At 43.6% G+C, this 21695-nt stretch overlaps 1 protein-coding gene across 2 annotated transcripts; it reads right to left on the reverse strand.

Annotated features, from left to right (window-relative positions):
* Positions 1 to 3169: 3169 nt before the first annotated feature.
* Positions 3170 to 21417, reverse strand: SEC61A1 (SEC61 translocon subunit alpha 1). Of its 2 annotated transcripts, XM_084840169.1 has the most exons (13): positions 21325 to 21417; positions 20477 to 20583; positions 19102 to 19169; positions 18161 to 18226; positions 17987 to 18065; positions 16200 to 16331; positions 15933 to 16042; positions 13396 to 13549; positions 11858 to 12018; positions 10539 to 10736; positions 9892 to 10083; positions 8667 to 8743; positions 3170 to 4621 (listed from the first exon to the last, which is right to left on the reverse strand). In XM_084840169.1, the coding sequence occupies exons 5-13, from the start codon at positions 18045 to 18047 to the stop codon at positions 4435 to 4437; spliced, it is 1272 nt and encodes a 423-aa protein (XP_084696295.1). In that variant the 5' UTR covers positions 18048 to 18065; positions 18161 to 18226; positions 19102 to 19169; positions 20477 to 20583; positions 21325 to 21417; the 3' UTR covers positions 3170 to 4434. The 2 variants fall into 2 exon arrangements, with proteins under 2 accessions (XP_084696295.1, XP_084696294.1); XM_084840168.1 differs by lacking the exon at positions 20477 to 20583.
* Between the last annotated feature and the right edge of the window lie 278 nt (positions 21418 to 21695).

Here is a 21695-nt window from a genome sequence, read left to right on the forward strand (position 1 = left end):
GACCCATAAATCCCGGCAACTACCTTTCATTCTAATCTGTTTCCCACAGGAAGACCTTGTAATTTATCATTCAGCTTCCTCTTCAGCTAAAACACAGTATGAAAGTTAGGAACCATAATTGTGTGGACAAGTTTTTGTACTTCATTTGATGTTTTTAAAATGGTTTATGCATAATGTATTGAGTAAAATGTGGTGTATTTTTATGGTTCTCAACTTATATAATGTGCCTTAGTTTTGTGCAGTCAGGGATAAATTTCCCTTTTTTGTCCTGATAGCATTCTGCTCAACATTAAATTTAACAATCACTGCAATAGAAGAGTCTGGGACTGAGGCCATTTATTTCTTAAAGTCATAAATCAAGGACAGGCCCCACAACCAGCCTCTGAATGCAATGTTTAAGAGTAGCCTGAATTATGTGACTATGGGCAGAAATTAAGACCAAGACACAGCTCATTTCAAAGGCCCTACTCAGAGTCATTCCCAAACTGTCAAGGATGAAGATTGAAATATGATGTTGCATCACTGTTGGGCTTCTCTAGCACAAGTCAATTGGGTTTACTTTTAACTTGGTACTACTAGGTTCACTTCCATGCTTTGCCTTAACTCCTCAGCTCTGATGTTCTTTATCTACAGTCAGTGGGGGTCAGGATCATAGCAGCCTGCCCTTTCTTGGCAATGTTCATACCATAGTTGGAGCAGACACCCATGTTTTGAATCCATAGGGGGGCCACATATATCAATCCCTATGATCCTTACCACTCAACATTGGAAGGTGAACAAGGTAATAATTGCATGACCAGGCTTACATTCATAGGCCTTCTCAAATGTGAGCTCTGAATTGTGATGAGCCTGTGAGCAGGGCAAGTGAGCTAGAACCACCTCAAATCCCCACCCTGTGTCAAGTATAATGCAGATATTGAAAAGGGGGAATCGTGTGAGAAGAGGCGAGCCCCATACAGATTGGAGTGTCCTTTTGTCACTATGTTCTGGTTATCTGTGCTTTTGCTTCCCTCCATTCCCACAGCTTGCTTACCCGCCCAAGTGCTCTTCCTTTCAAACAAAAGCCAAGGAAAAAAAGCAAGGTATACAGTGGCAGTTCTTCCAACATCATGTCTAGTTTGGCTGAAAACAGCTAGATACTCACCTCAGTAACACATCCTTACTTTTAACTCTTTCAAGAACACATGATCAACATGACTGAGAGCACAGAAAGCCCTTACCTCTGAAGTTATATTTTATTCAACAGACGTACTTCACAGCTCAGTTTCAGGCGTTAGATTCTCGTTTTATTGTTGGCTGAGCAAAATGAGGTCTTGGGTTTATGGGCTGTTTGGCATCCTGTTTGCAATGTAGTAACTCCACTGAACATTGGAATACAACCAGTCCAAATACCAGCAACACCCACACCCAGGTTCAAAGTGGGAAGGAAAATACAAAACATGGTACAATGCTTTATCTCCTTTAAAGACTGATACTTCGGAATGAAAGCTAGCGCACGCACTGTATTTTGTTTCAGGGACAAAACCCTGCCTGATCTCTGCACCCATTTGGGAAGTGACGGAAGACAGGGCAGTTGTAGAGCTTCATTGCAACACTATGCCCACTTACTTGGGAGTTCATGGGACTTCTCTGGGCAGAAGTACAAGGCTGCAAAATTAATCAGGAACGGGCCACTTCAAATCTCACCTCTACCATGAATTGGTTAAGGGGGGTTAGCAAGCCATTAAACGTAGGGCACAATCCTATCAGGACAGGCAGCCACCTCCCAACTCAGAGGGGACCGCCTATCCAATGCAGGGCGGGAGAAGCGCAGAGAGGTTCTTCCCCTACACACTTTAGCCGCCCTGCATTCACGGCCAGACAGCCGATTTTGTCTAGCTGGAGTGGGGGGACACACTGGGCAGGAAGTGTCAGAAATGCCCTCCCCGCGAAACGCCCAGTTTTCACTGCTCTATGCTCCTTTTATAAGTGGGGCATGGGGCGATCCGCGCTGCCTATGAGGCAGTGCAGGAGGGGGTGGAGGTTGGTTCTCAGGGAACTGACCTTGGAGCACAGGCTCTGAGGCTGGTTCCTGGGAACCGACCTATCCTATGGCTGTATGGCTGCTGACTAGCGGCCATAGGATTGTGTCCTTAGCCTCTTTCACTGAAATGTGAGGATCCAATAGTAATCTGCCTTATAGGTCTGTTGTAAAAAACTGCAACAAGATAATGTATGATAAGCATGATATAAGTGCCAAGTATTATTTTCACTGTGTTGTACCTTTATGTTATATATGATAAAGATACAACACAATGCAACATCCAACGAAGGTGGTGAGATCACAGTGAAAAATGTATGCATCTTTGTGCACTGTATGCTCTGTTAAAAGTTCAACCTTTGAACTTTTTTTGGGGGGGGAGAAAAATGCAATGTATGTTTTAGTGTAATATATGCCTTAGAGATACTGGAATAAAAGGTGGTGCAGATGTTGAAAGACAGTTCTACATTTCATGTATAAATCTAAGCTTGATCCTGCACCTGTTTTGAAGAGCAAGCGTGACCTCTCAAACTCTGCTTTCCTACTGATAATCTACCCTTAATTCAAGTCCTTCATTCAGACTGTGCCTATTAGAAGAAAAAAAACATACCAGTGATCCAGCACCAGAAAGTTGCACAGAAGTGTGTTATCCACTTTAAGGAACAATGGTCCAAAGCGTATCCAGACCACACAGGCTATTGACTGAAGAATCCAGCAGTCAGAAGAGCTGGCCTGGGAGCCCAATCTTCCTCCATTTACAGATTTTTCCACTGCAGCATCCAAAAACTCAACCCACTTCTGCTTTGCATATGCTGTTTTTGACAATCTTCCTGCAGACTATTTTGACTAGTCTCTTCCATGCCATTAGCTTTTCTGTTTTCCTGGTGCAAGACTATTCTGCCCCATGTGCGACACTGGCTGAACTGCATGGCTGAGGTGCTGAGCTCTGGATGCCGGCTTTCCTCAGGGGTAGCTCTGCCATTATTTCAGCCTTTGACAAGGTAGAAACCTTTGCATTTGACAAGCCAGTAAGAAAAGCAGGCTGGCAAATACCACTCTATAGTAGAAGAAAATATTCTGGTACTATCCTGTCAAGGGTGGGGACCCAATCCAATGCCATTTTGACAAAGGGAACATTTACTTGCAGGCTTCCTTTTATACCAAGGTGTTTTTTTATTTGGACCTATATAATACAGACAGATAACTTACAACCATTGATATATCCTAATAGAAGTTGAGTCTTCAAAGAACTTTAAAGCAGGGAGGGCAAAAATCCTTAAATACTTTATGGCTACTTCTCCTGGTTGGTAGGAGTTGTCCTGAACACATGAGCCATCGGGCCTCCAGAGAAGTGCCAGCAGTGCACCCGGTCAGGCTGCAAGAACACATGAAGTGTTCCTTAGGAGGAGATGGGGAAGTTATTTCTATGCAAACAATGTGCATGATTTGTAGTCACTGTTCCTGAACTGGTAGAAAAAAAAGTGCAAGTTTGACCAGAAGCAACTTCTGTATACTCTTCAACAAGCAAGTAATTGGGTGAGTGTAGCACTCCTCCCTGCTAGGTTAGAATTTATTTTAACATGACAGCAGGTAATAACTTGTTGAGAGTATGCTAACCTCCAGAAGGAATACTGCATTGCACAGTTCTTCTCAGGTTATAAAAAGAATACAGACAACTATCTAGGAAATTTCAGGCTTCCTGTATGGCACTGCTTTGTATAAGGTGTGTGTTTGTTCAACGTACAGTTCTGAGGCAGGATTATTACTTCCTGTGAAGTAGCCTGACCTGAGATTTTTATGGACAGACAGAGCATATCATCATCCCCTGCAGAAGTGAGGCAACAGTCAGATGCCAACAGTCCACACTTAAGCACATGACCCAGAGTACCTGACTAGACATCTGGCAGTCTCAAATTTGTGGTACTCTGGAGGAAGGGTGAAGACAGGTGCTTACAACAAAGGATGGATAGATAAGAAATGGGTGGTAGAAAAGAGATCTCTCACTACCAAAGACACAGACAATATATTGCAACAAATAAATTTCCATCCCACTTACATACTGAAACTAGAAAAGTTTCAGCAATCCAAGGATTGGATTTCCAGGGTGGGGCTGGGGGATGGCAAAAGCCATCAGCCTAAACTGGATTTAAGAGAGTTGCTCTGAACAATAATTAAGAACAAAAGACTTATTTTCTAAAAAGGAAATTTTTTTGCACATTTTCCAGCAGTTTATAAAACGTCAACTGAATACCAACAGAGTCTGAACCAAAGGAATGTGCTTTGGAAAACATTAAAATAAGTGTTCCTATTAATGCAATGTGCCCATGTTACTGTGTTGCTGTTAACTTTTTCACCTGATTTTGTAAATCCTAGAACACTCTTCACCCTCCCCTAGGGTCCATGGGACAATGTATTTAGAAGAGAAGTGCTCCCATGCTGCCAACTTCACTCTGCTCCTTTACAAAGATTTCAAAGTACTGGTATATGATGGTGACGGCCAACAAGATTCCAGTGCCTGATCCAATTGCCCCGAGGAAATCAGCCAGAACAGAAAGGGCACCGATGCAGAGACCACCAAATGCAGCTGCTGTAGGAATGTATCTGACGAGAGACAGAAGGAAAGAAACTTAAGTTAGACCCAAGTGTTTAAAGGAGCATCATCTGCAGGCACAGCTATCACGAAACATATGTATTGGAACTACAGCCCAAGGCAGTGGAAAAAATGTCTGTATTCAAGATTTACGTAGTTAAGACACAGTGGGAGGATCCAGAGAAAGTTACCTGTGCATTTGTTGTTGTTGTTGTTCAGTCGTGTCCGACTCTTCGTGACCCCATGGACCATAGCACGCCAGGCCTTCCTGTCCTGCGCTCTCTCCCGGAGCGTGCTCAAGTTCATATTCATTGCATCCGTGATGCTATCTAGCCATCTCATCCTCTGCCGTCCCCTTCTCCTTTTGCCTTCAGTCTTTCCCAGCATCAGGGTCTTTTCCAGGGAGTTTTCTCTTCGCATTAGGTGGCCAAAATATTGGAGCTTCAGCTTCAGTATCTGTCCTTCCAATGAGCACTCAGGGTTGATTTCCTTTAGGATGGACTGATTTGACCTCCTTGCAGTCCAGGGCACTCGTAAGAGTCTTCTCCAGCACCACAGTTCGAAAGCATCAATTCTTCGGCGCTCAGCCTTCCTTATAGTCCAGCTCTCACAGCCATACATTACTACTGGGAAAACCATAGCTTTGATTAGACGGACCTTTGTCGGCAAGGTGATGTCTCTGCTTCTTACTATGCTGTCTAGGTTGGCCATAGCTTTCCTCCCAAGGAGCAAGCGTCTTTTAATTTCATGGCTACAGTCACCGTCTGCGGTGATCTTGGAACCCAAGAAAGTAAAATCTGTCACTGCTTCCATTTCTTCCCCTTCTATATGCCAGGAAGTGATGGGGCCAGATGCCATGATCTTCGTTTTTTTAATGTTGAGTTTCAAACCAGCTTTTGCACTCTCCTCTTTCACCCTCAACAAGAGGCTCTTGAGATCCTCTTCGCTTTCTGCCATTAGGGTGGTATCGTCTGCATATCGGAGGTTGTTGATAATTCTCCCAGCAATCTTAATTCCGACCTCTGATTCATCCAACCCGGCATTTCTCATGATGTACTCTGCATATAAGTTAAATAAGCAGGGTGACAATATGCAGCCTTGTCGTACTCCTTTCCCAATTTTGAACCAATCGGTTGTTCCATGTCTGGTTCTGACTGTTGCTTCTTGACCCTCGTACAGGTTTCTCAGGAGACAGGTAAGGTGGTCTGGTACTCCCATCACTTTAAGAATTTGCCACAGTTTGTTGTGATCCACACAATCAAAGGCTTTAGCGTAGTCAATGAAGCAGAAATAGAGGTTTTTCTGGAATTCTCTTGCTTTCTCCATGATCCAGCGAATGTTGGCGATTTGATCTCTAGTTCCTCTGCCTCTTCGACACCCAGCTTGTACTTCCGGTACTTCTCGGTTCACATACTGCTGAAGCCTAGCTTGTAGGATTTTGAGCATCACCTTGCTGGCATGTGAAATTAGCGCAATTGTGCGGTAGTTTGAACACACTTTGGCGTTGCCCTTCTTTGGAATTGGAATGTAAACTGACCTTTTCCAGTCTTGTGGCCACTGTTGAGTGTTCCAGATTTGTTGGCATATTGAATGCAGCACTTTAACAGCATCATCTTTGAGGATTTTAAATAGCTCGGCTGGAATACTGTCATCTCCGCTAGCTTTGTTGTTACTAATGCTTCCTAAGGCCCACTTGACTTCACTCTCAAGGATGTCCGGCTCAAGTTCAGTGACCGCACTATCATGGCTATCAGGGACATTCAGATCTTTCCTGTATAGTTCTTCTGTGTATTCTTGCCACCTCTTCTTAATCTCATCTGCTTCTGTTAGGTCCCTGCCTTCTTTGTCCTTTATCATGCCCGTCTTTGCACAAAACGTTCCCTTGAGATCTCCAATTTTCTTGAAGAGATCTCTAGTCTTCCCCATTCTGTTGTTTTCCTCGATTTCTTTGCATTGTTCATTTAAGAAGGCCTTCTTGTCTCTCCTTGCTATTCTCTGGAACTCTGCATTCAGTTGGGTATATCTTCCCCTTTCTCCCTTGCTTTTCGCTTCCCTTCTTTCCTCAGCTACTTGTAAAGCCTCATCAGACAGCCACTTGGCTTTCTTGCATTTCTTTTTCTTTGGGACGGATTGAGTTGCTGCCTCCTGAACAATGTTACGGACCTCCGTCCATAGTTCCTCAGGCACTCTGTCTATCAGGTCTAATCCCTGAAATCTATTCCTCACCTCCACTGTATATTCATCAGGGATATGATTTAGGTCATACCTGAATGGTTTAGTGGTTTTCCCGACGTTCTTCAATTTAAGCCGAAATTTTGCAAGAAGCAGCTCATGATCTGAGCCACAGTCAGCTCCAGGTCTTGTTTTTACTGACTCTATAGAGCTTCTCCATCTTTGGCTGCAAAGGACATAATCAATCTGATTTCGATATTGACCATCTGGTGACGTCCATGTGTAGAGTCGCCTCTTGTGCTGTTGGAAAAGAGTGTTTGCTATGATCAGCATGTTCTCTTGGCAAAACTCTATTAGCTTTTGTCCTGCTTCATTTTGTACACCAAGGCCATGCCTGCCTGTTATCCCGGTGATTTCTTGACTTCCTACTTTAGCATTCCAATCCCCTATGATGAAGAGGACATCTTTTTTTGGTGTTAGTTCTAGAAGGTGTTGTAGGTCTTCATAGAACCGATCAACCTCAGCTTCTTCAGCCTCAGTGGTTGGGGCATAGACTTGAATTACTGTGATGTTGAATGGTTTGCCTTGGATTCGTACTGAGATCATTCTATCATTTTTAAGATTGTACCCCAGTACTGCTTTTCCCACCCTTTTGTTGACTATGAGTGCTACTCCATTTCTTCTAAGGGATTCTTGCCCACAATAGTAGATATGATGGTCACCTGAATTAAATTCGCCCATGCCTGTCCATTTGAGTTCGCTGATTCCCAAGATGTCGATGTTCAATCTTGCCATCTCATGTTTGACCACCTTCAGCTTACCTTGATTCATTGATCTGACATTCCAGGTTCCTAAACAATATTGTTCTTTACAGCATCGGACTTTCTTTTCACTACCAGACACATCCACAGCTGAGTGTCCTTTCGGGTTTGGCCCAGCCGCTTCACTCTTTCTGGCGCTACTTGGAAATACCCTCTGCTCTTCCCCAGTAGCATATTGGACACCTTCCGACCTGAGGGGCTCATCTTCCGGCGTCATCTCTTTTAGCCTTGTGATACGTTCCATGGGGTTTTCTTGGCAAGAATACTGGAGTGGGTTGCCATTTCCTTCTCCAGTGCATTTAAGTCCTACCTAATGATCACATTAAGGGCTGCTTGGGTGTGGTACGATGCTCCAGACTCATGCACCCTATCTGAGGTATGTACATACATAGAGTAACTTGTGTTTTAGGTGCAAATGGGGAACAACCCTTTCCACAATCACCATGCACGTGTATCTTAAGGAAGCAAGTGGCTAAAAACATGGGCAGTTCAAATATCAACAGTGGCTCATGTATTTTGGACTATTGTGTCACATAATGAAGCAGCCAGGAAACCATGAAGGTCAGTCCTGGCTGCCTCAAGATCATTACCGAATACCACATTTGCCTTTTTTTTTTCTTCATTTCAGCAAACCATGACAGCTAAAACATTATCTCTAAAAATAAAGCAGAAATTCTCAAGAATGTCATGGCTATTCTCAAAAAAACTAGAATCTCATTGGTGTGCAAAACCTTGAACACCGCAAGAGCATTGAGCTTACCAAAAACAGTGTTCTTCCAGTTCTGCTCCTGTGGGATAAACCTAGGGTTGGATCTATATTTAGATGTCTGCAACTGAGATGGCTGAAGCAGGTTTTTCTACTCCCTCCTCCCACGGCAGCCCCTCCAGCCCCCCCCCCCCCCAAAGGCACCCTGAATGGAATAAGCTGTGATGTAGGGAGAAGGAAGAGAATCTCTGGCAATTGAATAGAGGTACCTTCATCCCTGGCACAGATCCTGGATCCAACCCATAACCCTGAGTAGCAGTATAGACCATAATGAATCTGTGCACATTTGTAACTCACCTGTTGAGTTCATGAACCATGGAGGTTTCTCTATGACCCCTCATAACCATCTGTTGCTCTTTCAGTTGTTTAGCAACCTGAATCGGCCAAAGTAAGGGAGTAAAAAAGTTTTAGTCTTCCTTGAGGTCAATTGATAAAACCCATTTCCTGTGAATAAGCAAGAAATCTCAATGCTCATTTAAGAATTATGAAAAAGGCATGACAAGGCTTTTGAGGTAGCCGTATTACGAATATTTCTGAAAAGCAAAATGAAAAGATGTAAGTTGATGTGAGGCATGTTTCTACATGCTTCCCATGGAAAGCATAGTAACTCTTCAGGTAACGTCTTAGACAATTTGTAGGAAAAAGTGAACTATAAACACTCACAAGTTCAAACATAAAGTGTCCTAGGACATCTTAGAGACTAATTTATTGTAGCATAAACTTTTGTAGGCAAAACCCATTTTCTCTGATAAAAGAGGTAAAAGCCATGAACTTGTGTCAATAATATAATCCTGACAAATATATTTTTCTTAGTTCAGGATGGAAACTACACTGAGCATTACTGGAAGTATTATGTTTTGAAATTAACAATAGCTTGCTGGAGTCAGATCACATGCACAAAGTCCAGGTTTCAATTCCAGGCATTCCCAAGTATACCAGACAAAGGGCAGTTCACATGATTAAACAGCCCACCATGGTTTATTTAAGCCACAGTGGGCTGTGGTGTATGCTGGCAGCCATTTTGAATATTCAGCTGGCCACAGCTTGTCATGTCATGCGAACCTGGGCAGCAAGGGCTATGCAACAACAAACCATGGATTACATGAGGACTGTTTAACCCTCACACAACCTCTGCCACCCAGGTTTGCATGACGCAACAAGCCACGGCCAGATGCTGAATATTCAAATCCCACCCACACATGCCAATGCCCACCCTGGCTTAAATAAGCTACGATGGGCTGTTTTGATTGTGCGAACTGGATCAAAAACTGCCGGAGCACCTCTGGCAGTCAGTATAAACAATACTGACCTAAATGGAAGAACAGTCTGATATAAAGCAGCATCCTATCTTCCTAGCAAAATTTGATCCTTCCATAAATCCTTTTTTTTCATGCCTGCCAACAGTACGCTAGGCACAGAACTGTGCCTTCTGCTAAGTGACAAAGCAGGGGAAATGTTAATAGTTTCTAAAAAAGAGAGGAATGAAGCATCCAGAACTGGAGGATCCATGTTATCTACTTACATCTTTCGCAGAAGAGCCAGAGACCTCAATCCAGGTTTTAGAGAAGAAAGCACAGGAGCCCAACATAAACACGATGTAAACAACTGCATGGACAGGGTCTTCCAATACTGAAGTAAAAGACTCAGGAGGTGACAGGTAATAACAAAGCCCACCCACAGGGTATGAACGGGCAGGACCTCCAGTTGAAGTATCCTGCAATGGAAGTGGTCAGTTTTCAGATAATGGATTTAGCTTTCGTAAGTGTATGTGTATTATGCAACTGCTAAAGGCCACATTAATTTCCCTTATGCCTATAGTATTTATGTAGGGCGGCCATAATCTTTTGTTACACTGTAGAGATTTCTTCATGCATGAGCCCATTGTTAAGAAAATTCATTATGGCTACTGTAAGAACATATAGGAGCTGACAAGGAGGCAAAAATCCAGCAAGGCACATGTTTAATATGAAAGGCCACATGGCTCCTAAGACAAACATCACATGTTGTTCACACAACACAATCCCATACATATCTACTCAGAAGTAAGTCCCACTGAATTCAATGACATTTACTCAGGCTGCTCATATGCACCTTTGCTATAAGAACTAAGCAGATTTATCTTCAGAGTAGTGAGATCTGAGACAGAGCATATCACAAGTAAATACTTACAGACCAAGTACCCAGCAGGCTAACCAACAAGTTGCCACTGAAACGAGCAGAGAGCATCTGTGAGATCACATATAAGTTGGACACCAGTGCAGACTGAAGAATGATGGGAATATTGGAGGTGTAGAATAGTTTGATTGGGTAAGTATTGTACTGGCCACGGTAGCGGGCAGATTTTATAGGGAGGTCCACTCTGAAACCCTGTAGATAACAGAAATGAGAGCTGATTAGAAACACAGACAATCCCTACTAGCAGCTGCTTAAGCGAATCCAAAAACACACACCTTCAACAAAACTGACTCAGAATGCTGTTTAGAAGTAATGTACTCTTTAGCACACATAGTGTAAGATAGCCTAAAAATACATGAAGGCAAATTGAATACACTTGCAGGCCCATGCATTTCACATTACCCTGGTGGGCTTAGCCCTTATTTATACTGTGCTATTAATGTGGATGATACATATCTCCCAAGGAACTTGCAATCTAAGGACAAATAGTAGAGAAAATGGGAAGGGAATGTGGGCAAATGCCATTACAATGCTTACAGTTTGGTTACGGTTGGGAATGATTACAATGATAAGTCAAAGGCCACACAGAAGAAGGTGGGTTTTGAGGAGAGATTTGAAGGAAGAGAGACAGGTGGCACCAATCCATGTCTAAGATGGGTAGGTAGGTATAATGGAAGTTTATGTCACTGCGGTAGCTAGTCTGGATTGTGTATTCCGGGAGGGCATGGGGGGAGCAAGGGAGAATGGGCAGAGTAAAGGGAGCAGGAGACCTGCTGTGGGCCGAGGGTGACAGAACTGAAAGATAGGAAGTCATGGGCAAAGTTATAATGAGAAACAAGGGTTGAAAAGTAAGGTGAAGCAAGGCCTCAGATAAAAATAAAGGTAAGGAGCAACAGCAGACTTGTTTGCAGATACGAATGTCTAATTCCTCTCCTTCCCCTGCACCCCGTGCTCCCCCAAATCGGCTCCAGAAGGTCCCCCAACCCTCCGGAGCAGGTAAGGAGGAGGGGGGTGCAAGGTGCAGCAGGAGAAGGGGGGATCTGTTTTGTGGGTAATGATTTTATGAAGTATCAACACAAATTCAAAATAGAAGAACCTGAGTTGATCCTAACAGACACTTTAATTTATTTATTTTTATCTTACACCCATTGTAAGAAACACCTACACTTTATATTTGGTGAAGTACTAACAAACATTTTACCACCACAACAGAAATGAGCAAAGCAAACAGGCCACCACTTCCTGGTGTAAGTATATTTATAATTAATTCTTATATTGCCTAGTTTTGAACACTATTCCATAATTCTACTTACCTGGAAGTAAATGACAACAGCAAAGACAAATATGGTGGCAATCAGGTTCATAAGATTGGGGAGGTTCTGACGGTAGAAGGCTTCCCTAAGAGCTCTGACTTTATCTGTGCGGGTAGCCAGCAGATGGAACAGGGCAATGATGGCTCCTTCAAACTCCATGCCTTAAGTGGCCAAGTGTTAAAAAGATGGTGAGTTGTTAGTAATTTGAAGCGTCACTTCATTCTATTCATTTGCGTTTTAATATTGATCACGTATAAATGCTCCTGCAAGACAAGTCTCTCATACCCCAATTGCTTCCACTGAGGTAAGCAATAAGAGATTACCATTTCAAAAATGAGATTCAAGGCCAGCTGATGTGGGCAGTATCCTCTACCCATACAATGTTAGCATAAACCAGGCTGTACACAGATATAGCCAGCAACAGTTTCCATGATTGCAGAAGCCATTTTCACAGCCCCTGTGATCTACAGGCGCTGCTGTGCTGCAGGTTGCTAACAATCCCCCTACAAAACATGTGCATAATCAAGCACTAGCCACATCTGCACATGTGCAAGAGAAACTGCCTTTGTGAACCAGCTCTCATACTGACATTTAGAGGATATACTACATGGATGTTTCTAAATCTGGAGTAGCCAATGAAGAGCAGATTAGCACTGTGACACACTGAAGTCGCAGAGACCTGAATGGAGCTGCCTTACACGCAGAGATGTGCACAGGAATGTATAACACCCACATCTGCACTATATATAGCTCATTTCTGAACTACAGTTTCTTATCTTCTCATGAGCCAATTTAAACTTTCTTTCTAGTAATACATTACTTAAACATCACTATAAAATGTGAGATGAAATTGGCATTTTCATAGAAGGAACCAATCTAAAACTTGGGTTTACAACAAAGTAGTTTCTTAATACTTAATCTTGCATGAGGAAGGCAAGCTTTTGATTACAGGTCTCTGGGTTTATTGCAACTTCCACAATGCTAACAAAACATGCAAGTGAGAGAAATATTAGTGAAGTTTCCCTGGTCAGCCAACTCTTGCGTAATATGCGAAACAAATGAGACATGCATCAAAATATATATCCTCACGTGAACACATCTGTTCAGGGTTCCAACCAGCCATGCCCTCCTCCAAGATACTGCAAGCCAGAAGTAGGCGACCTGGTGCCCTCCAGATGCTTTGGACAACACATAGAATCCGTGACCACTGGCCATGCTAAATGGGACTCAAAGGTGTTGTAATCCAAAACATCTGGAGGGTACCAGGTGGCCTACCCCTGTGCTAAGTTGTTAAGGGCTCAAACAAAACAGTTCTCTCACCCCCCCTCCCCACTGTCTTCCATTGTGGGATCTTTTTGGTGGGCTGTGTGTACATTGTTTATACTTCCCTCAAGCATGCAGATACCTCCCTCTTGTTTTTCGGTGGCCTTGTTTTAATCCCAGTCCTATCTGCACAGGGGCAATGAGTTTGCTATTAAAAGGGACTGACAATGAGTTTGCTATTAAAAGGGACAAAGAATACACATGGATGATGTTACCTCGGCCTGTGTTCACTGTGGTTGGGCTGAAAGCCTTCCATACAATAGTCTCACAGATGTTAGTGGCAATGAAGAGGGAAATGCCAGAACCAAGACCATATCCCTTTTGCAGAAGTTCATCCAAGAGAAGAACTATCAAGCCAGCAACAAAAAGCTGCAAGAACAAATGAGAACTATTCATTAGAAGCATTATCACTACAAGGAACAGTATCAAATCATTTAGTAAAAGCACTGTGAAATGGAGGCCAGTGATTTCTATAATTGCTTGCTTCCGCAGCACACTTGACAGCTCATACCAGGGCAGCCCTTTTAGTGAGATGTTTTATGTTCTCTCAGGCAAGTGTTGGCTTGAATTTTAGTAATTCTTGAAAATACTTGAAACTTATTTTTGTTTCAAGTAGATATTACGGAAAGTATATGTACCCACTTCTGTGAGATTTGTTCCTTCTATCTGAAGTAAAATGAACATTACATAAACCAGCCTTTCCTAGGCCTTTTAAAAGTTAGCAGCCTCTAAAGTTTTTTTTCCACCTGAGAAAACCACTTAGGGAGCAATCCCATGGCTGCTAGCCAGTGGCTAGACGGCCATAGGATATCTGGTTTTCTGGGTACCGATCTCGGAGCCTGCGCTCTGAGGTCGGTTCCTGGAGAACCGATTTTCGCCCCCTTCCACGCTGCCTGCCCCATGCTCTGAACCAAAATGGGGCATTCCGGGGCGGGCGGAAATGCCAGTATGACACATCCTATGTGTCGTCTGGCAGTCTCCTCCGCCACTCCATCTTCCCGCAGCTAGACAGCCAAAATCAGCTGTCTAGGCGCAAATGCAGGACAGAAGAAGTGTGGAGGGAATGATCCCCTCCATGCTTCTCCTGCCCTGCATTGAATAGGTGGTCGCCTCCAAGTTCGGAGGTGGCCGCCTATCCCCATATGATTGTGCTCTTATAGATTTTTAAAAAATCTTTTTTTTACCTTATAAGACATTGTAAATCCACAGCACTATCAAGTTATTGATTGTGTTTTATGTAGTACTGCACATTATTTTATTGATAAATGGTATTGGTTGTAATTGTTCATTAGTTGTCTGAGAGCTGCTGAAAGCACAGGATAGAAATTTAAATAAATAAAATAGGTATTTGCATTACAATGTTTATTGTGTGTGTTAAGCCAAGGTCAGTCCCACTTTACAGAAGGGGAACGAAGCTTGCAATCAGCTTCCCAATGTCAACAATAAACCAAAAGCTGAGCAGATATCTGAATCCCTGTCTCCTAGTTCTGGTCAACCACAGTCAACTGAGCTACACCAGCTCTGCTCACACAATACTGTTTTGGTGGCCTAGATGTAAAAGAGCAGCGTAACCCTGAGCTATGGTCAGAGGAAGGAGCTCAGTGGCAGAGCACCTGCTTTTCATGCTCAAGGACCCAGGTTCGATCCCTGCCATCTCCAATTAGGGCTGGAAAAACTCCTGCCTGAAATCCTGGACAGCCGCTGCCAGTCAGCATCGACAATACTGGGCTAGATAGACCAATGGTCTGACTCAGTATAAGGCAGCTTCCTAAATTCCTATGACATAGAAATCTAGACTATTTAGAGTGAATCCAATGCTTAAAAGCATTGATGAGATAGACATTTTAAAGTAAATACTGCAACAACCTATACCATCATACAGAATGTTCCCACTGCTTCTCTGAAGAATATAGCATGGCGATTCCTATATTGTGTCAGACTAAACATTCATCCTGTCCGAAGGTTCTCCTCTGCTAACATGGGACAGCCACATAGCCCAAGAACCACTTTGAAGTAGGGCAGGATGGTGTTTGTACCTAGCATCTAGTAACTCTGAGAGATTCCATTCCTAGCTATAATGATCAACAGCTATTACAAGCTAACCTTCTTAAATATATCCATACTATTTATGAGGCATCTAGTAAGCTAGGCACTACAGGCCATTCAGAGATATGATCGTACTCTGGCTAATAATAAAGTATTGGGATGGCTAGCAAAAGCATTCCAGGTTTGATTAAATTCTTGCAGAGATAGGTAGAGGAGCAAATAGTTTGTGTTTTGCAAAAGAACTCTGGCTTTAAATCTTTTAAAATGCAACTGTCTATAACAAGCTCTTCTGCAGTTTAAGAACATAAGAAGAGCCCTGCTGCATCAGACCAAGGGTCCATCTAGTCCAGCATTCTGTTCACAGTGGCCAGCCAGCTGTTGACCAGGAACCCACAAGCAGGACATGAGCGCAACAGTGCCCTCCCACCCATGTTCCCCAGCAACTGGTGCACGGAGGCTCACTGCCTCTAGTACTGGAGGTAGCACATAGCCATCAAGACTAGTAGCCACTGATAGCCTTTTCCTCCAGGAATTTGTCCAACCCCCTTTTAAAGCCATCCAAATGGGTGACCATCACTACATCCTATGATGGCGAATTCCATAGTTTAACTATGCGCTCTGTGAAGAAGTACTTCCTTTTATCTGTCCAGTTTAGATTACTATAAACCCCCTAGAATCAATGTATAGTGCAATATAAACAAGTTACCTGAATGGTGATAAGCAGGCAGATTCCTGCTCCCATCTCTGATGGATCTCCATACATCCCAGTCATTACATAAACGATAGATTGCCCAATGGTGATAATCATGCCAAACACTGGGAAATGAAATCACACGGGGGAAAAAAAGACTGAATTAACCTAATTAACCCCAAGTTTCCTGAGAGGATGCAATTCATATTGTCCATTGTCAGTATCTGCATAAGATATTAGCCAACCTTGAATGCAAATTCTTTAAGGGCTCCTGCTACTTACATTTCTGTGCCCCATTGAAGAGAGCTCTGTCTTTTGGTGTATCCCCAACTTCAATAATTTTGGCACCAGCCAGCAACTGCATGATGAGACCCGAGGTGACAATTGGAGAAATGCCCAGCTCCATCAGTGTTCCTGTTGGAAGTGAAAATCAGAACAACACCAGACAAGCAGAGAGAAACGGGGAAAACAGCTTTACTGATAACCACTCCCAACTCATCATTTCACAGATAATGCACAACTTTGGCCCTCTCAATCTGAAGGAGGAAAAAGTAGTCAGATGTGCAGCTGAAATTCCATCCCTTGCAGTTTCCCAAATGACACATCACTCTTCTGTAGCTTCATATCATAGTCACATTACTGGAGGCTCCTCTAGCAATGCAAGCTAAAGGCTGTGTGGAAAGTTAAGCCTCACTGCCTCATTCTTCAGTAGTAGTACTTTCCAGCTTATTTAACAGCACAGTAAATTGATGCAACGTTTTAAATGCAGAGAAACAGTGCTGATTACAACTAGCCTGCAAACAGGCTGATACCATTTCATGTCAGGTATTACTGAGAATGCCCCTGAAGTACTTTGAACCCCTGAAATACATATTTCACCTATTCTATTTTTAGAAGCTTATAATGGAATAAAAATAGAACAAAAATAGAATACTGGGAGTGAGAGGTTAAAGAGAACGCTAAGAGGAGCAAGAGGAAAAAAACCCATTTAAAATAGACATGGCATAAGCACAAGCTTGCTTTAAACGACATTCAGACCTAGCTCATTGACATGAAACATTGTGATCTGTCATCTTATGAACTTTCTACCTGTGCATATTTCAGTCACACTGCTCTGTAGAAATGCCAGCTCCATAAGGTGCCTTCCTCCCTCAGCTGTCACCTGGCAGCTTTCATTCCATCAGGCCTCTCAGGCAGGTGAGGGAAGGACGGAAGCCTACTCCAATAGCTCTGCTGAGAGACCAGCAGTCCTTGGTTCCTCCCTTCCTTAAACTGTATGTACTCTAGCTGGTTGTTATAAGATCACAGAATCATAGAATAGTAAGGTTGGAAGGGAGCCTATAAGACCATCGAGTCCAACCCCCAGATCTAGTAGCCACATCTGCTTCCACCCCACCCCACTCCCTTTTCTTTCTATATTGTCTTTTTAAATTGTAGCCCCAAGGGCAGCGACTGTCTTATTTTATTGCTGACTTTTGTAAGCCACGCTGGGAGCCTTTTTTGGCTGAAGAGCAATGAAAAAAGCTTCAAAGGAATACATGTATCACAGGGCAGGAGAAACATGTGTATTGTGTAGTGGCCAACAACATGTGTCAGGAAGTCCCCAATTCAGGTCTTGCCTCAGCCATGAACTCCTTTGTTAACCTTAAGTTAATCAATGTCTCTGCCCCAATCAGCAATAAGGCAATAATGCTGACCTACTTTACAGAATTATTGTAAGGTAATTCAATAACTTGAATTACCAAGATAATACATCTCCAAGAGTGTTACCATCTTCTCATTTTTATATTACAGTAGCATCGTGGTCATGGGCAACCTCCAAAAGCCTATTTCTCAATTTCAATATCAATATCCAGGGCACCATTCAGCCAAAATTATACACCCAATTATTAGGTTCAAACCCAATAATTTCAATGAGAAGGCTAGGCAGTTGCATAATTCTCCCACTGAAGTCATGGGACATCAAAGTGCTTATCTTAGGTTAGGGATACGACCCAGTTTTGTACACCATATTCAAGCATGAAACCTTGCAGCAGATTCGAACCATTTGCTAAGGAAAACATTCATACCTCTGTTTGAAGCCAGAATTACTCTCATCCAGTAGAAAGGATCTGCTGAGTCTGATGACATAATACCAAACAGGGGAATCTGAATTTTCAAGAGAAGACAAGTAAAATTAACAGAAGCTTCGCTTCCCAGCTTTGGTTTGAAAAGGAAGGCTTGATGTGCTATTATGAACATACCTGGCAGCAAACCAAAAAGATGAAGAGAGTGATAGCTGTCCATAGCACCTTTTCTTTAAATTGGATCTAAAGCAGAGGGTGAAATTACAGAAATAATTGTTACCACAGTGTCTAGGTTAGAAGAAAGGGTTAATTTACCATGGGTGATTGCCAATATCATGCTGGTGGAAGAAAGCTCCAGGGAGCTAATTTCCCCGCCCACTCCTTCCCGTGATGTCCCCCAGAGGGCCCCCCCCCCAATGCTACACTGGGGGTGACGGGACCCTCCCAAATGAGGTGGGCTGTGGTGAGGCTGGTGTGAGGGAGAGCGGGGGATCCCTGAAAGTCAAGTGGAGGCAGCTGTATCTAACATATATTTCTCTATTTTCTACCATCGTCCAGGGGACCAAGGGCCATTAGGAGGCTGCACCCCCACCTCCTAGGAGGAATACAATGGCAATGGGAAGACCAGCCTGGCCCAATCCATCAACCAGAGAAGGAACAGCTGCAGACAGCTTGCTTCTCCACTGCCCTCTCTGCCAGAAACAGCACTCAGCTCCAACTGTCAGTCACCCTGCAGCAGTGGCGGTAAGCACATTATGGCCCCCACCATCGGAACAAAGACTACTGTGTCAGTTGCAGCAGCTCTGTTCCATGCAAGACCACCACAAAGGATAATCACCCTGGTCCCAACTGGATATAAATGCCTGTTAACGTATTAGTTCAATCTGGCATTGTCAAACTGATCGCCGTCTTCTACTTTTGCCTTCCACTATGCTTTCCTTTTGTGTTCCATTTTTTAAAAAACTTTTTTAAGCCTAAGGGCCAGGTCTATGTCTCTCTTTTTTAAATTGTTGCAAGTCACTTTGGGCAACAATATTTGTCTGAAAAAAGGATAAAAATAAAACAAATAATTCCTCCCCTGATCATTAACTCCTGTAAGTATTGAAGAGGATGCATACCTTCCTTTCTGGCTTTTGGATCTCAGGCAAGATAACGCAGAAAGGCTTGATTACTTCAAGGAATTTAACTGTGAAGAAAGTGTTGGGTTTTTTAGAAGAATAGAAATAAGTTAATCAACAAGCTCATTGAGTATCAGCAAATTCATTAAGAGTGGGAGTCTTAGGTGTGACCATGGAAGACGTAGGTTCAAATCTTTCCCAGCCACTGAATTTTACAGTGATCTTGAGGAAATCAGTCATAGTCAATGTTCATTCTCCATTTAAAACCCAGGGCTGAAAGACGTATTTCCCACTCTATTTCACCTTCAAGAGTCAGACAGCAATGCCAAACAGGTCACCAGTAGTCCAGTTTTAATTAAACTGAGATGTAGTGAGGCAGCTATAGGTTCAAATCTCTTGCTTCCAAATCAAATGGCTATCTCTACTAGAACCAATACGTATGCACCCATACCACCAATTTGTAAAGTCAAAGGCAATCAGGCAACATACTGTCTCAGCTCTCTTTCAGAAAACTGAATCACAAGCATTAACCTTCACTTCCCTACAAGCACTAAGAATGACTTTGTAAGGGCACCGTGATAGGAACACTGCCTATGTCAGCATTACTGTGAAGCTCCACCAGCATTAAAATTAGAGCATCTCCTTCAGATCATGCAGTGCTTATCATACAAGCAATTCCACCTTACTATTAGGAAATGTGTGTGTTTTACTAGGCATGTTACTAAGTTTTGTTTAGTGTTGTCTACAAAAAAAAGTGGAACTAGGAAGAGCATCAAAAAGGAAGCTACTAGCTAACAAGGAAATGCTAAGTAGCAGCCGATATTTTTTTAAAAAATTCTAAGACAGTAAAAATGCAAGAGAAAAGCCTTTAGCGCTATTTCTGTGAAAGCAGAAAGTAAAAAATTATTCATTATTGTGCTGAGAAAATTAAAGATGCTAACATTCCACATCACAGTAAAACCAATTCTACAGATCAAATAAAAACTACCAGGACAAGAACTAATGGCCACCCCCATTACATTTTCAGGTGGAATAACACAGCAATGATCCAAACATAGAAACACGTTTCAGATAGCAGTGATGTCTTCTGCAAAGGCAAGAGACTGGCCATCACCACTAAAAAGCATAGTTATATTAAAAGAATCTTAACAGACAGCATGGGAGTGCAGCTTTTTTTGTGGATCATCATTGCCTCTTTACCCTTAAATAGTAGACAACATATTTGAAAAAATATGTCTGTATTGGGAAGCAGGAGGCAGCGCAGAAGGAAACTGCCTGTAAGGAGAATGCTATTTTCACACAAGTGTAGAACAATTATTTCCATATATTGTAAGCTCTATTTGGAAAATAAGGGGTTTCCTTCCCAATGTCATACATTTTTAAAATTATACTTGCGCCTTTATAAAGTATTTCCAAAATCCAGATTGGACCTTGTCAATGTCCAAGCTGACCCGAGTCTTCTCATACAGTAGAGTGGAGTGTCTAAGAGCAGAGACCAAAGAGGCAGTGATCCGAGTCTCACCTCAGCCCATTCTCTCAGCAAATATCCCTCATCTGCAAAGTGGGGATGACGACAATACCGAATTGCCCTACCAAGCTGTTGTGAGGATCCCAGGGAATGCACGTGAACCCTCAAGATGTGCCACGTAACTACTACTACTATTATTACTGTTTTACAGGGATGTTCAGTCTTAAATACTTCTGGACTCGAGGGTTCCCCACGCAAGACACAGAACCGTCCCAACTACTGATCCCGTAAGTCAAGGCCCTTCCAGTCAAGGAGACTCCACGCCTAGCACAGGTTCTTCAGCCGAGAACCTTATCTCTTGCAGAAAGGAGAAGGGGCCGGCAGAGGATGAGATGGCTGGATAGCATCACGGATGCAATGAATATGGACTTGAGCACGCTCCGGGAGAGAGCGCAGGACAGGGAGGCCTGGCGTGCTATGGTCCATGGGGTCACGAAGAGTCGGACACGGCTGAACGACTGAATAACAAATTTCTTGCAGAGTCCAAGCCAGACGTATCGCCCCGGCCGCCACCTTCCCAAGCCGCCATCTCGCCTCCCCTCCGTATCAGCCGAGCCTCCCTGGCTGAGCTGCCTCGCCCCGCTGGAAGAAGCGCTCCCCATCCTCCCTCGCGACTACGCTAACGGAATGGCCGACTCCCCCCCGCCGCCCGCCGGCCCGCCCAAGCGCCAACCCCGCAGCTCACGGATACTCACTCCCCATCTCGGCCGCTCTCGACACGGAAAAGGGACGGATCAACCAGCAGCTCCGATCCCAGCTCCTTTCTCCGAGAGACACGTCAGTTGATTGACCCTTCTCGGCCCCCTTCCGCTTCCTGCCACGCACGGGCGCCGCTAACCCGAAGCACAGCCACGCAGGCGCAGTGGAGCTTTTTCACGCTCGAGTCAAACTGCTCTAGACAGTGCCCTCCCCGCAGGACTACAAATCCCAGCAGCCTCTGAGGCCAGCAAGGGCCCCCTCGGATTAACGGTCGTGGCGCGATAACACGTCACTATGGATTCCAGCAAACTGTGAGGTGGCCCGGCTTTGTCCCGCTGACGGAGAAGGAAAGCGCGGCCTTTCTAGC

This window comes from Heloderma suspectum, chromosome 2 (genome assembly GCF_057233095.1).
Source record: "Heloderma suspectum isolate Gila_16-S chromosome 2, 16-S_ref, whole genome shotgun sequence".
NCBI lineage: Eukaryota > Metazoa > Chordata > Lepidosauria > Squamata > Helodermatidae > Heloderma > Heloderma suspectum.

Bases quoted from the DNA above. Each gene is read 5' to 3' on its own strand.
- SEC61A1 (XM_084840168.1), bottom strand. The intron at 16,332-17,986 runs GTATGAATGTTT...CACTTCCAACAG, and splicing joins AATTCTGGCTTCAAACAGAG to GAACACTGATGGAGCTGGGC. The intron at 10,084-10,538 runs GTAAGTATTTAC...CTTCCATTGCAG, and splicing joins GCCTGCTGGGTACTTGGTCT to GATACTTCAACTGGAGGTCC.